Source organism: Papaver somniferum, unplaced genomic scaffold, assembly GCF_003573695.1.
Source record: "Papaver somniferum cultivar HN1 unplaced genomic scaffold, ASM357369v1 unplaced-scaffold_131, whole genome shotgun sequence".
Taxonomy (NCBI): Eukaryota; Viridiplantae; Streptophyta; class Magnoliopsida; order Ranunculales; family Papaveraceae; genus Papaver; species Papaver somniferum.
Window position 1 is genome coordinate 5,170,694 of NW_020622270.1, and position 23,341 is coordinate 5,194,034.

The following is a 23,341-nucleotide window of genomic DNA, read 5'->3' on the forward strand; positions in this document are numbered from 1 at the left end:
TATTCGATACTCGGGGCAGTGGCAGTGTGCAAGTGCCGAGGTAGCCTAAGGGTACTGGTGGTTGGAAGCCAGATACCAAAGGTTGTTAAGATATGATTTCTTCTGAGCTAGGTAACCTACTTACATATGAAAGGTTACCCCCATCGCAGGTGGTCGTGACCACTTTCCTGAGTTGGTTGGTCGATAACCACTTGGGATTATCGAGCCTAGACCTAGGGAGACTATAACCCTTCCACTGAATCTAAAAGATAGTGATGAGATACCTCGGCTGGGACATGGCATCAGGCCCGATGACCCTCCTTGTTGAGCATGTTCGACAGAAAAGGCACTAATAACCAATACATGTGACATCAAGTGCAGGTGTGTAACATAAACAACAAGATAAGGATGAAATTATCAAGAGAATTGTCAACACAATGGAAAAGGCGGAAATTGTCAAGGAAAATAGGAAAGGAAAAACAAGTTTGACGACGCAGCACCCCATTTAAAAGAAATTGTTCAAAGAAGCATGGGAAAAGTGTTCAAACGAATTACAACCCGCAACAAAGGGAAAATTAGTGGCGCATCACTACAAAAGGCGTGATCAACTTCTGGATGGAACAACACCGACCTCTCCCTTCCTCTGAGCAACCTCGCGGCGCTTTTGCGTAATGTACTCGTTTACACCGGCCTTGATCGCCTCAGCAAGCTCGCTCTGATGAGCGTTTCTCTCGTCCACAATCTGCTGAGAAAGCAGCTCGGACCTCGACTCGGCAGCTTGGAGATTAACCTTCATATCACCTGCATCCTTCTTCCACTGCTCCACCTCTTGCCCGAGGTTGTGCACATCTCTCTCCAGATCCTTAGCACGACCCTGCTCGGCTGCAACAAAACATTATAAGCATGTTAAACACGGAATATAGCAGAACACGGAGTAAAAACAACAAATTAACTCGGTCTTAAGGCCACCCCAGCATGCACTCCAGAGACCTGATAGGGTTGAAAACACAGATTCTGACGACTCCACGGACTTGGACAACTCATCCTCGGCCTTAGAAAGCTTCAAAGTTAACTCATTATAGTATTGTTCATTGAATTCATTCGAAGGGCAATATTTCTTGTGATCGCTCCACTCGGCCCTCTGACGATTATAGGACAATTCTAGTATCGATAACTGGGATTGGGTCCACTCTAGGTCACTGGACAGATTATCGAAACCTTTGGTCCTTTCAAGAAGATCTCGGTTGGACTGTTCGGCCTCAGCTTTTTCCCTCAAAATTCGTCGCCGATCTTCATGAAGATATCGGTTTTGAAGCCTAAGGGAACCATTCTGACTCTCCAGTATCGGCTAGTAACGTTTTATCACTAGCAAGTCTCTGAAACATGCCCAAGCGATCCCGTAAGTTATCTATCTCCTAAGAGACATACTCAAACAGGCGATATCTGTCCAATTCCTCTTGAAGTTGCTGGATCTCGGCCTCCTGTTGGTTTATATTCCCATCCTTATTGGAAATTCGTTGTCGAAGATTCTCCACAAGATCTTTCTCGATATCCCATTTTCTCTTCATAAGCCTATACTCCGAAGAAGCGTCTATCTATACTAGATATTTCGGCTAGAATAGAAATAATTGACTCAGGACATTGGTACGAAGAACTCAATCAGCACAACTATGTAAACAATATACATTGAGCATCGGCGAGTTTGATCTCCAGATCAAGAGATCGTTCCTTCTCCTGCTGAAGAGAAGCCTCCAACTTCCTAATCTCTTATCGGTGGAGTGCAGCCTCCAACCTCGACCGATTCAACGCCTACAAATTTCATCCCAATACGAGATTAGTAAGGCCCGATAACATCAAAACGAGGAGTTCAAACAAAACACTTACCAGATTATCAAAGACCGGCGCAATGTCATGGTACAAGGGCACGGCAGCAATCATCTGCTCATCAGTATAGGAGCCGAACTCCTCCGAGTGTAATACGCCAAGAGAATCACACATAGGGCCCGATATGGTAAAAGATGCCAGAACACCCGAGGGAGACCCACACATTTTTTCTGGGGCAGCTTTTGGAGCGATGTTTGGGTCGGCCCCTGAGCTCCAGGCTGCACGATAGGAGTCACAATAGCAGTTTCCACGGGAACCTCCCGTTCCTTCTGACCACCAGCATCCTCATCAAACAGCTGCTCGTCCCCGAATATATCGTCCTCATCTTCTTGATCGGGGATGTCGATCACAGCGTCCGAGCTTTTCAGCACCACTCCTTTTGCCGCCACCTTTCCCCGAGGAGGATTACGCCTTGGAACCAAACCTTCACCACCAACAGTATCAGACCCTCCAACATCTTCATCCTCACGCCTAGGGAATTTCTACACAAGGTTCAGCGTCAAAACACGTGAAGGCAAAAAACAGGGGCAAGTACATGTACTTAGAATAAAATCTATATGTTTGTTACCTTCCCTTGGTCTTCCTCGACCCTTGTGCCAGCGCTTTTCTTCTTGGAAATAGAAGACGATTTGGTAGGCTCTCCCTGAGGCTTAACCTAAGACAAGAAAGTAATCAGTACCCCAAGCCGATACAACAGGAATCATAGAAAGTGGAAAGAAAGCAACATACCCTATCATCGTTAATCACCCAGAAGGGATAAGGCTATGTAGGAAATTGAGGAGGAGGAAAGCTACCATGCAAAATTTGGCCGCGAACAAGAAGTGGAACTCGGTCCCAGTATGGGTCATTGGTCGGCAAGGAAGGAAGGTGAAGAAGAAGAAAGAACAACGCTTGGTTTCTCTGAAAATGGCGAATAGAGGAAAGAGAACATAAAGGGATATATTTATAGGATGAAGTGTCTTGACCGACAGGAGCGGTTACAAGTCATAATGGGATGTTTAGTGGGGAACTGCATGGAGGAATTCTCGGCATGCTCAAGGACGTGGGAAGGTGGAGCGATTTTCTTTCCCTCATGCCAAGCACACGAGCGAAAGAAGGGGCATAAATGTAGGTGTAGATAATCCACAAGGCTAGGTGGCAAGATCCTAAGTTGTGATACACCAAAGAACAAAGAGCGGTGAAGCACAAGATAGACCCAGGCAACGCAAAGAGGGAGGTATCACGTGGGTCGGACGTTATGGCCCAATGGTTGTCGGATGTGACGTGACCCTTATCCTCTGACAGGTCGAGCGAACAATCAGAAAGCACTCGGTCAGACGAAGGAAGATGGTCAAATAAAGGAACGAGAAGAAGAGAAGGGTGACATCATGTTAACCAGACGATTAAGACTCGGCCTCGGGTGAAGAACTATCAGTCAAACCAGAAAGTCGGGCGAGCAGTGAAGGTCCGATAGGGAACAACTAAATTGATGTAATGTGACCAACATTGTAATTCTGTTGTATGTCGACCCTGGCCTATAAATATAAGGGCAGGTCGAGAGAGAGAGGCAGGTTCGAAGTGAGAAAAACAAGACACTACATTGGAGTGTTTGAGAGTTACACCATTTGAGAAGGAGAGAATATCTTGTAATCAAAGAAAAGAAATAATAACATTCATCCTTTCACCTCGTGGACGTAGGTAATCATACCGAACCACATATATCTTTGTGTCTATGTTTGCTGTGTATCTTCACTTTGTGTTAAATCATCTTCTACTTCGTTGGATGTGGTGTGTGGCTAGATGCTAATCATACAAATTGAATCAACAAATACACCCTATACATGACACCAATCATACAAAATACAACTAAACCATACAAATCCATGAATTACTGAACATGTTCTTCACACCAAAACAATTAGAAAGTGAATATACCTCAATCTCTTCCAGAAATCAAGTAAACCCTGTCAATAAAAAAACAAATGATAATTAAAACCTAAAAATAAACAAGAAGAACAACAAAACAGAAAAGGAGATTTTTAGAAAAACCCTAGAAATTACAAACCTAACTCTACCATGAACAAAATCAAAGAAGAACAAGAAACGAACATAAAAATGTTTTCGTTCTTCGGTTTATTTTTGCTTAAACAACTTTTTTGGTTTTCACATTTGATTTTTGGACTTTTGAGACACTGAATCTACTTTTAGATTTTGCCTACTGGTTGAATTGTTTGATTGTTGCGTTCATTCGGTTCTCTTCCATCACCTAATACCCTCCATAAGCCTTTGCCTATAAAAATCCTTTCATTTAAAATGAGAGCCTAGAGTTATCTGTTGGGTTGCCCAAGCTAGACATAAAACACAAATTGCTGCTATTAAAATTGCTGCTTGCGATGGGATTGTATCAGGTAGGAGTATCTGGTTAGTGCAAAAGAAAGTCACTTAATTAGGTAACCGTACTCCCCTGCGCACACACAAAAGTGTACCTAAAATCTCAATATGGATCTATCAAATTCGATTTTCAGACTCACAATCATAATACTAGCTAAGAAAACTCATAACACAAGTGTAATGGGAGATTAAGTGATGGTGAGGAATGAGCACAACAATAAATGTCTAAGAATCTTCTTATTGAGAAGTTTTAGGTTCACTTAATCTAATCGTGCACCGTGCTCTCACTAATCATCCATAGACAAGGACACGCATTTTATAGCCGAACCTTATTACAAAATAAGCTGAACACCTCACCAAACTAATTCCAATACTAAGTTGTGTGGAAGTAAACCTAGAGAAGAAGGGAATAGACAACAAAAACTACTTGTAGCAAATCAAACTGCTAACCCACCGCATGTTTAGTGAATGTCCCGCCTCCATAGAATATCTACGTGACGACAAAAGAAAAAATGCCCCAGTTAGTGGATAATGGCTTTTTAGTTGATGAAGTTTCAGCAGCCATCGATTCATATTGTATGTATCCCCATCAGTATCAGAGTAATCTCTTATGAGGTTTAGGCCCACGCACACATATACATGGAGGGTGATTGTAATTGAAATTCTATATCTAGATTCGTCTTATTTTTAAGTATTCCACTGTCAGAAGGAAAAAGAAAACCTAGCCTGATATCTTAGTTCTCAAAACCAGTGTACTTGTATGATCTTATTACACTATGGAAGGAGCTACTTGAGGCGTTTCCAGAACACAACTTTATTCTCATCAAATGAGTAAAAGGACTTCCCACGTCCAAGACTTGGGATGATATTAGTATTGATTGTGTTTAAGAATATGTTTAAAACGTGAGCCCTTATATAGTAATTTAAGATACTAAAACTACGTAACCATTTTGCAAATGCGCAGGTATAATTGAGGGAAGAAAGAGAGTGATGCCTCAGATCAATATGAATTAGATCTTCATGATAGATAACCCCTTGGACTAGAAATTGTAGTTTGGATGTGGAGAAGTCATTTTGGAAGGTAGCTTAAGCAATAATTATGTGAACATAATCTCTCAATCTTTACCGTTGCAGGGGTCATAGTGGTGTCAATTTCTGTTAGCTGTCGGTTCTCTTCCTGAACAAGGCTTTTAGCGAAGTTTGCAAAGCCGGAAGCATACTTGTAATGCTGTGAAGTTAAAAATACCCACTTCTGAGTGATTTCAAATTCCTCTTGGAGGATGTTTTGTCAACATTTTCTATAGCTCGGTAATATAAATATATGCATCAACTTCTACTAGAAAAGGTTCCATCAATTACACCATGTTTATTTTTCCTCTATATAGGTAGAGGGTTCTATATAGAGGTTTACCTCTATATCTATATAAATATCACTATATAATGTCTCTTAAAATCATGTTTGTTTGACCACTATCTAACAACTCTATATTGTATAGCCAATTTTATATATTTCTCATTTTATCTTTGTAAAATTCAAAAAATCCATGAAGATCCATTACAACCACAAATGTTTAAAAATTCAAAAAAAAAAAATGTATTAGAAAATACAACCATAGATGTTCACTTTTTCTGAAACGGAGCGAAAGTATCATTTTTCTGAAACGTGGAGAAAATATCATTTTTTCTGAAACGGGACAAAATGTCAATTTTTATGAAACGGAGAAAAAAATCATTTTTTTTTTAAACAGGGCAAAAATATCACTTTTTCTGAATCGCAATTCCAATGTCTGCACCTTCTAGTTTGTGAGTCGATGAGCAGCTAAGCTTTGTATATTGTACGTGTATGTTCACTCCCTTCGAGATTGTGAGTTGATGTGTGTAGCTCAGTTTTGTAATTATGTATGTTGCGATAGGAGAGCAAATGGTGCATTTCTTATCATTTTTGTAAAAGAAACGTCAGATAAAAATATGAGGCCAATTGTAGCTAGTCTTGTTGAGGTGAGTCAGACCACCTGGCTCATTTGTTGGTGAGGTTGAGTTTCTATTACAGGAAGTTCCCCGAGAGCATGATCAAAAGCATGGGAATATCTATCTACTTGGTTTTATTGTAGGCAGCTATGAAGTGTTTTTATGGTTTCTATAATTCACCATATTACAGGAAGTTTCCCGAGAGCATGATCTAAAGCATGGGAATGTCTGTCTACTTGGTTTTATTGTAGGAAGCTATGAAGTGTTTTTATGGTTTCTATAATTCATCAAACAGCTAAGAGGGCAGCGACCAAGAATTGGTTCCCAGAGGATTTAAACAGCGAAAGAGGTTTGTGAGAGTGCATTTGAGCACCACAGGTGAAATAAGAAATTGCAAAGTTAGAGTAGAAAGTAAACGAGGCAAAACTAGTTGCCGGGGTTTTGCGCATAAAAATGTGCCGTTTCCAAAATCAGAGGGGTTCTTTGGTCGGGGTGTTACTTTTTTGTGGTAACCTTAAAACATACATTGGAAATAAAAGACGGATACATCTTCCCAAACGTCATAACCACTTCTCCTCTAAAAATATTCAATTCTATCCTTTTGGAATCGTACATCGAGGCTCTCCCCCCTCTGTTTGCGACGACATGATTCAGCCCCACCAACTCTGAATATGTGCAGCAACAGTCGGTGTTGAATACTCCTTCCGTTACATTTTGCGTGATGTTCTACACTTTTTGACGCAGATTAAGAAACAACATAGAGAATAAATATTTTCCAAATCTATCCATATTAATAGTTTCCTAAAAATTTAAAGCACATAACTTTAATTTCTAAATTTAGTGTAAATCACGGATCCCATTGTAATTTATTTGGGATAAACCAAATATTCCACCATGGCGTAGACTTTAAAATTATTTATCTGCGGAATACGATGAGAATTAATGGTATGTTGTGATTTTAACCAAGGACAAATTAGTGAACATTTGGGAAAATTACTAAAACTCTCATCTATTTTGGAACATAAAAAAAACCCTAAAACATCAAGTAAAGTGGAACAGAGGGAGTATTATATTCAGATAAGATCCGTAAAATAATAGTGTTTGATATTTTTTTTGTACGGAAAATGGGTCATTTGTCCAAATATTTTTAAATCACGGTTCAAATGGACGAGTAAAAAATAGTTTGGGTGAAATGGCCAAAAAAAAAAAAATAGTAAGGATGAAACTGGTTTCATCCTATCTTAAATTTAAAAAATATCAAGGATGAAACTGGATACATCCTGTGTAAATTAAAAATAAAATAAAATATTTGAAAATGGGCACGATGAAACTGGTTACATCCTGCCTATTTTTACATTTTTGTCCATTTAAACAGTATCAAAATCTAATTGTCCATTTCACTCAGGAATTGTTGATTTTGGTCTTTTTAACCAATTTTATGTTTTTTGTATTAGCCCACAGTATATTTTGGTTTTTCTAAGCAGGGATGTTTTTATATTAATATGAGATATAAGGTCTAACCTCGGGTTGGTTTATCTTCTGGATCAAAATCTTAAAGTGCACAATTAGGTCAAACTTATTGAGTACCGACCCAACCACCGAAATTGGAAAGGAAGTTTGCCCCACTGACATGCTATTGCAGCTGCCGTTAGTTTCCTCCTATTACTTGAATTCATCTCTTCTCGTGCTTTCTTTACGGGATGTTTAGTTAAAATTTGTTGGAAGTTAAATCTAGATATGGTGTTTTGGTTCGTGGATCAATATATGATGTTGATCCAGTCCGAATGGATCAATTGCTGCAGTTGACACAGTCAAGTTGGATCAACAGGAACAGTTGACACATTATGCGATATTTGGAAGTTCGAGTTAATTAGAAGAGCAAGTTGTGTCGGTTCCTTGTTTTAGAGTTTTACTATATCTAGAGTTTTTTTTTTGTGTTTTTAGAAGTGTGCTTTATTTAGAGTTTGTTTTTATTAGGAAACTACTTTGAGTGATTCTCAAGTTTGTGAGACTATAAGTAGGCTAGTAAGCCATGAGACAATGTACACCAAACTCATTATCAATGTAATGGTTTTATTGTTTCCGCGTGTGCTTTCCTCTCTCTTGCTCGATACTACATTTGGTATCAGAGCCAGGTTAGAGGAAGGGAGAGGAGAAAGAGAGAAAGATTGAAGGTGTGAGTTCGAGAAGATTTTTTTTTTTTAGTTTTTTCCGGTGGTAGAGAATTGTTAAAAGAAGTAGTTGGGCAAGGTTTTTGACGAGTTAAAAGAAAAAGGTTGTTGCTGACAGAGAAAGAAAAAGTTTGTGGTTTTTTAGGTTTTGTTCGTGAAGGAGGTGCAAGGTCTACTGTAACTCATAAGAACTTTGTTCGTGTGGGTCTGCAGAATCGAGAGTTTTAACTTGCCGAGTCGATCAATGGCTTTAGTTTGATATGCTGAGATGAAGTTCGTCAGGTTAGGGTTAATGGACCGTAGATGCTGGTTCATGAGGTTATGTTGTGAACACAACACGTTGCTGGAAGAGAAGTAATTCAGTTTCAGGGCTGTGAAACGGAGATGGTGATTGCTGTGATGAAAAGTTTTGTGAGAATGCAGAGAAAAACGTAGAGATCAAGAGTAAAAAGAAATCTTTTCGAGTTGTGAGACAGGAAGAATTGGTTGGTTGCTGCTATTGAAAGGTGTTGTTGATCATGGTGGAACTCGATGGGAGCTGCAAGGTTCGATGATGACCAGAAGTTAATCGATCTGAGTATACCTCTGGTGATTATTAACGCTGGTGATTCTCATGGGACAACAGGGAACGGTGGTTGAGAGTGATGTTGGCAGATGGTAGTTACATCGGTGATTGATGGAATTGGATGTGATCATTGATTAGAGCTCGGTGTAGAGATTTGAATGACAGTGAAGCTTAACAGAGATGGTGGCCATGACGATCAGCAACTGAAGAGTTGGTGGCAGTGATGATGATCATAGATTAAGAACTCGAACATGATGGTGATGGTGAGACGTTGTTGATGTCGTGATTGATAGAAGAAGTCTGTGATGAAGAGAAGAGTATGGCAACGATGGTGGTGATTGGATTTTGGTAAATCGAGAAGAGTTACGTCGTTGTTGTTGTTTGATAGTGAATGGAATCATGATGGTTTCATGGCAGTGAGTTACAGATGATATGGTTAAGACGGAGAAGAACTGGATATGCCATTGTTCATGGTGATGCTGTGGTGATTCGAAGGTGGTAGGGTCAGGAAAGGTGCTCTGAGTTATTGAAAGTTAGTAACAACATAGATGGGTGTTACGAAGACAGAACAGTTACAGAAATTGTTACAGAAGAGTTACAGAAGAATTTGTTACAGAACCGTTATAGAAATTGTTACATAATAGTTACAGAAAATCTGTTACAAAAGAATCTGTTACAGAAGAGTTGTTACAAAAGAAATTGTTACAGAAGAATGTCACAGTTTTGAGTGACATAAGATGACAACAATAAACGTGTGATAGTTTCTGGCAGAGGTGTTACAGAAAGCAGTTTTTGTGTGTGTTGATGATTGTTGAGGTATTTTATTGAAGGGTTGCTGTGGCAGAGCTTTGGTTGATTTTGGAAGGTAAAGAAGCTTAAGGCGAGTGGTGTTTGAAGGGTTAGGTCATGGATTCAAAGTCAAAGAAGGATCAAAGTATTGCAAGGCTGTTGATAAGAGGGATTGGTACAATTTAATGAAATTGAATTCGAATTCAGGGACTTAGAATGACAAGGAATGTTTGGATGGTTATGTTTGAGCTTAAGGGAGGATCGTATCATATTAAGCTCAAACATGGTGATTGAAGAGTTTGTGGCAGAAACTTGGAAATCATACAAAGTGTGGCAGACTTTGTGTTAGTTATTGCTTGTGGCAGAAGCATAACAAGAAAAAGATTGTGAGAGAATCTTGAAGAACAATGAAGTGTGAAAGTTATGACTCTAACAAGCGTGACTAGAACAAAGAAGTAAATATGAAGTGAAGAAGAAATACAACAGTAAGGTAGTGAAGTAAGAGAAGTAATCACCAGGGGGTGATGTATGAGAACACAACAAAAAGAGGTTAAGCCTATGTGTTGTGGAAGAGACATCACAAGGTTGTGAGCGTGAGACAAGATTGTAGGCGAGTAAAGTCTACAAGTGGAGTGAAGCAATCCAAGTGGGGATTTGGCTTAGAGAAGTGAAGAAATTCCAGTGTGGAATTTGAAGAGTTGAGTGGAAATCCTGCGACTGAAGTAGGTAAACAAGTGTTGAGAAGGTGAGCTACAATGCTCGGTGATGAGTTAAGAAATTGGTTTTGTGTTTGGTTAGCAAGTTGAATAGAGCACAAGGAGGTGTTTCTAGCTTGTTAAGGATTTGTTAAGAATGATGTTCCGCTGCGATGAAGAAGAAAGAAGTTTGTGCTGGTTGCTATGGTAAGGCGACATTATGGAATGTGTTTAAAGATTGTTGTTAAGAAAAATTAGAAGATTGCTTCGTTTTTTAGTTAGTGTGATGTTTGTGCTTTGTTTTGTTTTTTTATTTGAGTTTGAGTTTGACTGACGGAATTCCGGTGTGTTCATGAAGTTGGTATAAGCTATAATCGAGTATCAAGGAGTAAGGGTTTGTTGGTAGTATCTTTGAAGAAGAATGAGAAAACACAAGAACATGTTAACGTTTATCTATGGAAGAAGAGGAATGGAAAATAATAAAAGACAAGGACGTGCTAACGTCGATCTATGGAAGCAGATGAGGAGTAGAAGAGGGTTACGGAATTCTCGTTGAATGATATCTTGGTTTAAGGGAGGACGTTGGAAGTTAAACCAAAATATGGTGTTTTGGATCGTGGATCAACATATGATGTTGATCCAGTCCGAATGGATCAACTGCTGCAGTTGACGCAGTCAAGTTGGATCAACAGGAACAATTGACACACTATGCGATATTTGGAAGTTCGAGTTAACTAGAAGAGAAAGTTGTGTCGGTTCCTTGTTTTATAGTTTTACTATATTTAGAGTTTCTTTGTGTTTCTAGAAGTGTGCTTTATTTAGAGTTTGTTTTTATTAGGAAACTACTTTGAGTGATTCTCAAGTTTGTGAGACTATAAGTAGGCTAGTAATCCATGAGACAATGTACACCAAACTGATTATCAATGTAATCGTTTTATTTCTTCCGCGTGTGCTCTCCTCTCTCTTGCTCGATCCTACAAAATTCGAAGGAAACTTTGCTGAAACACATTCTGAAATATAATTTTATAATATGCCACATAACATCCATCTTGACTAATCTGGTGCATAGAACTTATAAAATTGGTCATCTCTAGTTGAGATATTAGTAATTAACTTGTGCTTCCTCGAAAGCTTAAGATTAAACTCCATATCACCAAACACACGAACAACAAAGGTATTGCAGCAACACCTCCAGCATATCAAGCATAAATGGGACCGGTACATCTGGATTGAATTCAATCGAAACTTCAGAAAAAAACATTAAAGTCCCAACATGCCTGAAACAAAATAGACACAGATCTATCCTAAATCCATTAACTCTAAAAACTCCCAACAAAGCATTTACGACTGAAACCCTCTGTATTATCACAATCAAGCACGTTCACCTCTGATTTTCCTGGCAAGTTGAATATCTTTAGTCATAAATTAGTATCTTCAATCAAACCTACTAAATAAGCTTCGGCTGCTTATTGTAATGCTGCTACTGCTGAAATATGAAATCTCAAATAAGTTTCAAAATCTTGAGCAGTTTCACAAACTAAAATTTGAAACGGTGAGAAGTTTGCATTATGGAGAAGAATTATACATCAAAAATTTGGAGGTGTTGTGGAGGCCTTTTTTCCTTCTCTGACAAGGAATTCAGTTTGTCACAGTCTTTGGTCTGGAATTTTGAAGGCTAGAGACTTTGTGAAAGATGGAACTAAACTGACTATTGGTGCTGGTGTGTGTATGCATTTCTGGGAAGATGTGTGGATTGGGGAATTTCCATTGAAATAACTTTTTCCTTCACTCTTTCAGATTACAAGACAGAAACATGCTATGGTAAGTGATTTGATCTCTGATGAAGGTGCCTGGATTCTAAACTTTTCTAGAACTTTAAATGAGTAGGAGGTGTTGGAGGTGGCTAATTTATTGCAGATTATTGGAGATCCTTCTAGGTTGGTGAATGAAGATTCAAGACAGTGGCGCTATGGAGGAGAATTTTTAGTGGCTAATGCTTATGTTGCTCTTGAAACTGGTGGCTTGTTAACTTTCCCTGATAAATAGTTGTGGAACTCAAATGTGGCTTTAAAGGTATCTTTTCTTGTCTGGACTCTGTACTTCAGTGGCGCACCAACATTTGATTATTTATACAATGCTGGATTAGTGCAAGATCCCACCTGTGTGTTCTGTGAAGCTTGTATGGAAACAAATGAGCATCTGTTTTTGCACTGTAGTTTTGTCTTTGATATATGGGCCTATTTTCTTAAAAGCTTCAACATTAATTGGGTTTTAGCTAGAAATGTGAAGACAAACCTTTGGGAATGGGGTGATAGATGCCGGACAAGATTTATAAGCAGAAAAAAGAAAATCTGGAGCATCTTGCCTTTTGCAATTTGGTGGTGTGTCTAGAATGAACGAAATGCAAGAATTCATAATAATGTGAAGAAAGATTTGGATCAGCTGATTAAGGAGATTAAATGTTTGATGTTCAATTGGGGTTTGAAGTTGCCAATTTTTTCAGGATTTCAGTTATCCACTCTGCTATGTAGTTGGAATGCAATGATGCATTGACACTTTTTGTTTCTTTTTGTGTATCTTGTGTCACTGTTTTGGTGACCTAATGATCCTTTTAATCAATTTTTCCCTTTTGTCAAAAATTTCTTTTTTGAAACGGTAGTTTTCGGGTCAACAGTTCAGTAGTCTTTGGTATTTCTGTTCTGATTTCACGAAGAGCAACAGTTCATGGTCTGGATTTGTCTGTTTTTTCTTACTCCTTTTGCCGGTGCTATTTGGTAATTGAATGATGAACAGCAAGGTTGCATCGGACTTGCAGTATATATGCTGGATGGAGTGAGGAACTCCACAATTTTAATGTTTTACAAATTAGCTTTTAAGTGTGTGGTTACAAAATAAAATAAAGAAATAAAACCAAAAAACAAACCTATAGATGCAAATAACAATTAATTGAAATTGATGTTTCAGGAAAAAAAAAAATAACAATTCAAATTAGTCTTAAATTATGTTACACATCCATTATAATGCTTTTCACATACAAATACACAAATTAAATCTTTTACTAAGAAATCTTCAGTTGAGTTTTTTAATAACGCCTTAAAACCAACTCTTCAAAATCTAACGTAAAAGTCATTCTGAAACATGGACAAAGATAACGCAGAGAGAAGATGCTAATAATATAGAATACAACTGGGGAAATATGATAGTTTCTTGAGAGGAAAAATCATCGTGTGATGGTTGTTGATGGACATACAACATGTATTGGATGCTGTTTTTGTTTCCATTGATGGAAGAACATGAAGAAGAAGATGAAAATGAGACAGATTTGTTGGATGCTGGTGTTGATTTTTTAGGTTTAGGGTTTGGAATTTTTTTCCTTTCACTACACGGATGGAGGAGGCGGAGTAGAAATGACTAATGAGAACAACTATTCTTCTTATAGGCTTAGAGATCTGGTCCATTCGGTCTAGGTCTATATTGTGATCGTTGATTGTTTTTCATATATCATCTGGTCCATTCGATTTGTACCACCTAAAAGTGCAGTTTGGGCATGACCGGTTTGTACCAAATAATATCTAGTAGTTTTTTCACTTTCAGCCACCAGCTTTATTCTAGTAGCTTTTACGCATAAATATTGTTAACAAGATTTGACCGGGTTGTAGCGTGCATCAACTTCCACTGGAAGAAGTTGCATGCATTAGTCTTTTTGGATAGTGCCAATAGTGAGGTGGGTATTCTTTATCCTGAAAAGCAATCTACCATTTTTCCGTAGGCTTGCGTGTGTCTATAGTGAGCTTGAGAAGTGGTGCAAGATTGTAATCGAAGGAGATTTTAGTATATCCCAAAGTTTATCAACCTAACCCTAGAATTTGCATACAATACACAGAATATCAACCCAACAATTGGATGATTTCAACGGCCTTTTGGTAAATCGCTCCAATTTTCTTGTTATAGTATCAACCCAACCCTATGATTTCATAGTGAGAGAGGAGACTGGAAGTGGTAGTGAGCCGTTGCTCTGCTGCTGATTAGAGTTTGCCGTTTCTAAATTCAGATGGTGGATCGGAGTTTTGGTTTCATGTGGGAATCTTTACACATAGTTTGGATGCCAAAATGAGAGATCAGATCTTTGCAAATTGTCGTAATGACTTCTCCTTTCAAAACTAAATTATTGCGCTTATCAAATGCTGATTTATTAGTTGTACCTAAGAGTGTTTTAGTTATCAAATGCTGATTTATTATCGGAAGAAAATCCGAAGGTCTAATAGGTCCTGATCACTGGTCAAAGATGTTTTAGTTATTTGTTGTTCGTTCAAGAATCAATTTGTAACTGCAAATCTATAATTCTTTACTATTCTAAATGATAAATAAGTATGCATTGTATTGGAACAAATTATGTAACTGGATAATCATATCTCTGATTTGTGTACTGTTGTACTTGTAACGTTTCCACGGATTGTGAAAATGGAATTACAGTCCAAAATTGACCACATATCTCTCTTTTTATTTGTGGATTTTGCACACAATTAATTACTTGGGTCAAGAGAAGAAACCTCAAGTTTTGCAGTGGGTTATCAGTCGTCGGTTTCTTTTTTTGCTTAAACAACTTTTCTGGTTTCACATTTGATCTTTGGACTTTTGTTTAATTAAATAATTCAGACACTGAATCTATTTTTAGATTTTTCCTAGTGGTTGAAATGTTCGATTGTTGCGCCATTCCATTTTTTTCCATCACCTAATACCCTCCATAAGCCTTTGCCTGTAAAAATACTTTCATTTAAAATGTGAGCCTGGAGTTATCTGTTGGGTTTCCTAAGCTAGAGAAGAAACACAAAATGCTGCTGCTATTAAAATTGTTGCTTCCGATTGTTTAGAATGAATTTGAAGGAAAGAAAGTTGCATTCGTCAAATGTTACAAATCTGGTTGGTGGATTTTAAGCTACACAAATTAATTTCAAGTTACAGTTGAGATAGACTGCTCGTTGGATTGAGCACTAGGTGATCAGACTCTCTATCCTCCAACAAAAGATGGAAGCCGCAAATTAGAAATTATGCTAAGCCCGAATTTTGATAAGGAAATGTGAGAGATTAAGGAAATAAATAGGTACTGAAACTCTCCAATTTCGATTGACTTTAATTTATTTAAAATCAGAGTATACACCATTACATGTCACCGTTTATTATGCTTTATATGGTGGAACTATTTCCCTATTAGTAATACCTTGCAGTTTGGAGTGTTAGGTACGACAGCTATGGAAGGATTCTGTGATCCACCTAAAAAGATGTCTGTTGAAGGAAAATATTGTATGTTTATTCACTATGAAAAGATGCATGTTGGAGATGAAGTGTCATTTCAACGGATGTAAAATCATCTAAAATAACGTTCTAGATTTCCATTCAAAACATATCTCAACTCTCTCTGATTTTGTCTCTAACAAGCATCACCAAAAACTGATCATGTGTGTTACTGGTTGGGTTAAGGTTGTACAAGCTTTGAAACCAACATTGTTATGGGACTTCAAATATCATGACGGTGATATTAATTGACCTATTTGTACTCGCCAGTCTAATTGGAAAGGATCGAATAATTATCGAAAAGAATCTAACATTAAAGCCTTGAACCGAGAAATAACATTCTTTTTTCTAGTGTCAATTTTTCAACCGTTGATTACATTCCTGAATTGGGAGAGTTGCTTCAGATGGTCGTACCTATTTTATAAAATCACCATCTAGGAAAATCACCATCTAGGGATAGATTGGAGTGCCACGGGGAGGAAGGGATAGATTTTCAGTTTTACAAAATCACCATCTAGGAAAGAATATATATCTTACCTATTTTATCTCAATTTTCCGGTTTAAACCCAACTAATTCCGTAGCACCTACAATTTATAACATGGACACGTGTTAGTTGGACATTCGCAGGGATAGAGGGCACATGGAAAATAAGGCACACACGATTTGGAGCCCGAGTAACTACTGTTAAGAAATTTTTTTTCCAAATTAATATATAAAGAGAAAAAAAATCCACATATTTTTTGTAAAGATAGAAGGAAAAAATAAATAAAATCTACAAATTTTTTCAACATATTAAACGTATTTGCCCCGTCACACAATTTAAAAAAATACATCGGCACGGGGCGGGGCGAATCCCCGCGCACACCAAATGAAAAATGCATCACCACTGGGTAATGCCTCACGCACACAAAATCAAAATTGCATTGTCACGGGACAGGACGAAGCCCCGCGGCACACCAAGTTGTAAAATTTGCACATATTCTCTCCCTATTTAATGTATTTGCGCCTCGCCACACCAAATGAAAAATACATCGCCACCGGGCGTGGTGAAGCGCCGCGCACACCAAATTATAAATGCATTGCCACGGGGCGGGAGAAAATCCCGCGCACAATTTTTTTTGGAATAATGAATGTTTATATTAAAAAAAATATTTACAAAATGTACAATGAGAAAGCCAGGGAATAGTTCTACAAATCACATATGAAGAACTGATTCCCAATGAATCAAAACTTGAGTTACAGTAAAATCTTTGAATACATCCTATCAGAAAACCAAAGCACAATATTCTGCTTAGTTAGCCTAATCACCTCATCTGCATCTCTAGCTCTTCCCCCAAAAGCCCTGTTATTTCTTTCTTTCGAAAGTTGCCAATGCACTGCATATATTACCTACCACCAGACCTGTTTACACCTTCCTTTCAAGTTATTCATGCTCCAAGCTTCAAAATTCTTCTTTACAGTGTCAGGGAATACCCAAGAGATCTGAAATGCCTTCATGAAATAAGACCAAACCTTAACTGCAAAAGGACATCTGAGCATAAGATGATCTGAAGTTTGCTCCTCCCCTTTACATAATGAACATCTAACATCCTCAAAGTGCATACCTCAATGACTGAGCATAGCATAAGTTGGCAATGAATCATGAAAAATTGCCCACATTAAGAAACTCAGCTTTGGAGGAATACCATTTTTCCACAGAAACTTGCTAAAATCACAAACAACATCCTCTTGCACCAATAAATCATAACACATCTTAACTGAAAATCCTCCCATAATCTCCACCACATCTGCTTCCCCATTCAACCCATGTACAGGAACTAATTCATTACAAAGTAAGTCCAATTCCAACTGTTCATAATGATAAAGTCTTCTCCTGACCTGACAATGCAATCTCCCGTCCACAATCATGTCAGACAAAGATGAATTCTTTCTACTGCATACTTTATAAATTGCAGGATATTTATACCTCAAAGCACCAATATTAGTCCAATTGTCAAGCCAAAATCTTATAGCATGTTCATTGTTCAGTTTAAAACTTACACATGTTCCTCCATGAATTCAGTTGACTTCAAAATCCCTTTCCAGTTGCTTCTCCCTTGCGGAGATTCATCATTAGAAGGTAAACAAACTTCTTCACCATTGTTGAGTTTTTGCTGGACCACCTTCCTCCATAATGCTTTCTTCTCATTTGCATATCTCCATATCCATTTTGCTTTGAGAGCTTTGCTGGTACACCTCAAATCTTTTACACCCAAACCACCTAAAAATTTTGGTTTAAAAATTTTCAACCAAGAAACCCAGCTCATTTTCCTCTTTTCATCCGTTGAATCCCATAAAAACCTTCTCATAATCTTGTTAAGCCTCTTCTCCACACACATAGGGAAAGGAATTAAAGACGGAAAATACACAGGTAAACTTGCTAAAACACTTCTTATAAGGACCAACCTCCCAGATTTAGAAAGAAAGTTCTTCTTCCAAGATGCTAGTTTCACCTCCATTCTTTTAATAACTTCATCCCACACTGAAACACATCTAGTTGTTGAACCAATAGGCAACCCCAAATACTTAAATGGAAGTTTCTCCACCTTGTATCCCAATTCCAGTGCCAAAGAATCCACTACTTCATCTGCCCCTACACTTATTATTGTGCTCTTCTCCAAATTTATCTTCATTCCTGTCCACAGCTCAAAAGAATTCAGTATAAGCAACAGTCTTCTTACCTCTTCCTCTTTAGCATCCACAAAAAGAAGAGTATCATCTGTAAATTGCAAATGTGAAATCATAATACCCCCTTCTACAACCTCAAAACCATAGTTGCTTCCTCAAAACTGCATCATCAATAAGTTTAGACAATATTTCCACCACCAGCAAAAACAGAAAAGGAGATAAAGAATCTTCTTGTCTCAAACCTTTAGAAGGTTTAAACTTCTCAGTAGAGCTTCCATTAACAAGAACAGAAATATTCGTAGAAGATATACACCACCTAATCCATGAAATCCATTTGCTTCCAAAACCATGTTTCTCCAATATTCTCAATAAAGAACACCACCTGACATTGTCAAATGCCTTCTGCATGTCAATATTGCACAAAATTCCTGGTTTCTTTGCCTTCAATCTTCTATCCACACATTCTCCTGCAATTAACACACCATCCAGTATTTGTTTTCCTTTAATGAAAGCTCCCTGAAACTCAGACACTAACTTAGGCATAATCTTCTTTAACCTGTTAGCTAACACTTTAGATAACACCTTATAAGCACTACCTAGTAAGCTCAAAGGTCTATAATCCTTAGGGTAACAAGAATCTTCTTTTTTAGGGATTAAAGTTATAAATGAACAATTCAACCTCCAATCCCAGGATCCATATTTGTAAAAATCCTCCATCAAGTTCATAAAATCTGACATAATAATTGGCCAACACACCTTGTAGAATTCCATTGAGAACCCATCTGGACCTGGGGATTTGTTTTTCCCAAAATGCTTCACCACATCAAATACCTCCTCTTCATTGAACTTTTGTTCCAACTCAACTCTCTCCACCTCAGTAATACTTGGAAAATTTAAATTATCCAAAGTAAAAGAAAAGTCATTCTTCTCAGAGAATAAGCCTTCAAAGTAACTTCTCAAATTAGCTTTAATACTATATTGATCAAGACTTTCCACTCCTTCCACCTCAAGTTTAACTATAGTATTCCTTTTCTTTCTAGCATTTGCAATTCTATGGAAATATTAAGTATTTGAGTCACCCCATTTGAACTCATTTTGTTTAGCTCTAACCTGCCACTTCCTTGCCTCCATATCTTTTATATTCTTCAATCTTATCAAGCACTTCATCCTCTCACCAAATTGAACATCTGACAGTTTATGAGTCTCTTCCATTTGATCCAACCAATCAACTTTCTGAGTAAGTTCCTCTTTTTCCTTTTTAACTCCACCAAACTCCTTCCTGCTCCACTCTTTCAAAAAATACTTCAAGTTCTGTAGCTTCTTAAAGAATACAAAACTAGCTTGACCCTTAAATTCCATAACACCCCACCATTCTGCCACCTTTTTAAGAAAATCTTTATGCACCAACCATCCATTCTCAAACTTAAAATAAGGTTTTGACTTAATATTAGGTTTAGTCACCAACATTATCGGTTTATGGTCTGAGATCACTCTAGTAAGTGCCACCTGAATTGCATCTGGAAAGAGTAAATCAAAATCCACACTCAAAAGAAATCTATCTAACCTGCAAAGAAATGGATCCTCTTGCATGTCAGACCAAGTATAAGTTCCACCCACCGATGGTAAATCCACCAACTCATGCTGCATAATAAAGTTATTAAGAAACTCATTATTTCTGGCCTCACCTTCTCCTTTATTCCTTTTTTCCTCACCTCTTACAGCATTCATATCTACAACAAAGCATAATGGACCATTCCACCAACTTCTGACTTCAGTTAGATCATTCCAAAACATCTCTCTTTCATTATAACCACATGGTGAATAAACATTACATACATCCCCATTTCCTTCCATTCACCTTAGAACACAAACCAACAGTAAGATTATTAACTCCCATTCTCCCATCTTCCTTCACAATTTTGTTGACATTCCAGATTGAAAGCAACCCCCCACTATTACAATTAGTACCAACTGAAGGAAGATACAACCAATCAAAATCATCATCAAACAATAATTGTTTCACCAACCCTCTATTCATATTCATTATCTTAGTCTCCTGCACCAAACATAAATCACATTTTTGATTTCTAATTACCTCTTTCAAAGCATTCATTTTATTAAACGAATTAAGCCCACGCACATTCCAAGATATTAAAAGGAATAAAATATGCACATATTCTCCACCTATTTAATATATTTTTCCCACCACACCAAATCAAAAATACATGGCCACGGGAAGGGATGAAACCCCGCGCATACCAAATTAACAGAAAAAATATGCCCGGTGCGTAGCACGGGCACAAATCTAGTAAATGTTCTAGAAACTAGAGTCTTTAAAGCATAATATATTACTTTGAATCTTATGACAATGAATACACATACATAATCGCATTTGTTTTAGCGGCCCGTGGTGTAGTAGAGCACTAGAATTTCACTACACCTAAAGGGTAAATAAGATATTTACCAACTAGGGTACTGGTAACTATACTGATTGCTCTACCACCGTCGGATCGTTCATCCAAGTCTTTCTTACACCCCAGAGAAAGGTAACATACGGGTACCCACTTTTTGCAGCCGCCTCTACAAACTAAACTTCCTTTGTTCAAAAAATTTTCTGCTTGAAAAATTCTTCCTCAAAAATGGACGATTCTTCAAGAATACAATCATCCCACACTGATCTGAACCTCAATCCTACTATTACCCTCATAATTCCAAGAAGAAGAATATGAAACTACTAGCATAATCAGTATCCTATTTTGGTCATTCAATCGGTTAAAATTGGTGTTAAAGCAGATTCAAAGATGAGATTAAAGATTAAAGCTAAGAACCAACCCAATTTGTTGCTGATATTGACAAGTTACGGAATAAAATTCTGAAAGCAAGTTGATGTGTGGTACAGAATTCTATGCAATTAACTAGGAAGGCAGATTGGAAAATCCAGCGCAAGATGGAACACAAACAAATTTTATTTCATGAGGCTGAAACTAGAAGATTCGGAGAAGCAAATATAGCTGATCAAGGAGGAGGAATGTTTCTCTGTTTAATAGAGCACAATATTGGGGATTTGAAGCCAACTTGATTAAGGTGAGGAGATCCTAAAAAATTCCAATCATTTTACTGTATTGCTAGCTGAAATAGGTAATGTTTAGTTGACTTTGGAGAACATGCATATTAACTGGTGTCACTATGATGGGTTGTGGTGTAGTATTCCAACATTTCATGCAAAATTCTAGTTTTGTCACCCCGATTAGTGATTCCATGTTGAGAGTCTTGGGCTTAATATTAGGTTGCTATATCATATCGTATATGGTTTGAATTGCAGAACGACAGCGTTACAACCAAGAAACTTTCGGACATGACGTAGACATGGTATTAAGGAGAAACGTGAACACAAATGATGCAACATTTGGTGTGTAAACTCTATCCAATTTTTCAGACATCTGGTCTGCCGCAGCTGCAATATTTCAGCTCTGCAGCAGGATTATGATCCTGGATGGTAAGACTTACTTTTAACGATAGATTTGGCTGAAACTGACACACCTGAACCAGATTAGGCTGAACAGCTGATTATACAGTTTCGACACTCAGCAAAAGTCATTATTTTTTGGACAAAATAAATTTGTTGTAAATTTTAGACAAAAACTAACCGTCCTATATTAAATAGTACACCGAAAATAGGACAAACTTTAGGACATACGATATTAGTCTTATAACCCGATTTCCGACAGATTTGGCATGTCCTAAATTCCGCATTCTGGACTAGTGACTATAACTAAAATTCTTGCTATTGGGTATGATCACCATCCCATTTTTCTTAATTCCAACCCCAATTGGAAAAATGGCAAAATACCCTTCAAGTTTTTTGGTCCTTGCGTAGACCAGGAGGATTGCAGGAAAATTATAGCAGACTGCTGGAAAAAATCAATATCTGGTTCAAGTGCTTTCATCATTGCTAGAAAACTGAAAGACATCAAGCTACAAATCAGAGTTTGGAACAAGGAAGTTTATGGCAACATCAAAACTAACAATGAGTAAAGCAAGCAATACTTAAATTTGCTACATACAAATTACTTTAGAGATGATAAAAGACAAGCCTTAGGAAATGCAAGAAAACAACTCAAAAATTGGTTTGATATTGAGGAACAGTTCTGGAAAACCAAGAGCAGAATTCAACTTATAAAGTTGGGAGATCAAAATACAAGCTACTTCCACAGAGCAACAAAGAGTAGAACAAGAAGAAACAAGATTGAGCCAATCCAAGATGAGGAGGGCAAATGGATCACAGACTATGGAGAAGTCAAAAACTGCTTCACTAATCATTTTTCCAAATGGCTACTGCTGAACCCATAAATCCTTCTACCGATCTCATCAATCTCATACCATCCAACATAACCAATATTGATTACATGCTTCTCAACATAAAACCTGCACCAGATGAAATCAAAGCTATCTTATTCAGCATGGGTAGTGATAAAGCTCCAGGACTAGATGGCTTTCCACCAAATTTCTTTAAATCCAATTGGGATATTATAGGAACTGACATTGTCAAAATGGTCCAAAACCTCTTCTCTTCTGGTCACCTTCTTACGGAAATGAACTCTACCTTCATATCCCTTATCCCAAAAATTGATAACCCCACCTCCCCAAGCCATTTTAGGCCTATAAGCCTATGCAATAACACATACAAAATAATATCCGAACTTCTATCTCTGAGAATGAAACCCCTTCTATCTAAAATCATATCTCCTTACCAATCAGCTTTTATCCCTGAAAGACAAATTTCAGACAAATAATTCACTCCATCATATCAAAAAGAGGGAAAAAAAAAGTAATAATGGATTTATGGGTATTAAGATTGACATGGAAAATGCCTTTAACAGAGTAGACTGAAACTTTCTGATCGACATCATGAGGAAAATGGGTTTTGATGGACACTGGTGCAAAAAAATTCTACAATGCA

General features: G+C 37.6%; 1 protein-coding gene across 1 annotated transcript; it reads right to left on the bottom strand.

Annotated features, from left to right (window-relative positions):
• Nucleotides 1-583: 583 nt before the first annotated feature.
• LOC113332471 lies at nt 584-20,494 on the bottom strand. Its single transcript, XM_026579006.1, has 11 exons — nt 20,218-20,494; nt 19,544-20,111; nt 18,624-19,432; nt 17,755-18,472; nt 17,328-17,647; nt 17,116-17,231; nt 2,432-2,518; nt 2,025-2,345; nt 1,864-1,917; nt 970-1,039; nt 584-861 (listed from the first exon to the last, which is right to left on the bottom strand). Exons 1-11 carry the CDS (start codon nt 20,492-20,494, stop codon nt 584-586), a joined length of 3,618 nt encoding a protein of 1,205 aa, XP_026434791.1.
• Nucleotides 20,495-23,341: the final 2,847 nt, after the last annotated feature.

What these genes read in the sequence shown, in the direction of transcription:
- LOC113332471 (XM_026579006.1), bottom strand. Translation starts at nt 20,494, where the DNA reads ATGAATGCTTTGAAAGAGGTAATTAGAAATCAAAAATGTGATTTATGT. An exon ending in TCGAGGAAGACCAAGGGAAG is followed by an intron (nt 2,346 to 2,431) that starts GTAACAAACATA and finishes AACCTTGTGTAG; the next exon opens with AAATTCCCTAGGCGTGAGGA. An exon ending in AGCTGCCCCAGAAAAAATGT is followed by an intron (nt 1,918 to 2,024) that starts GTGGGTCTCCCT and finishes ACTGATGAGCAG; the next exon opens with ATGATTGCTGCCGTGCCCTT.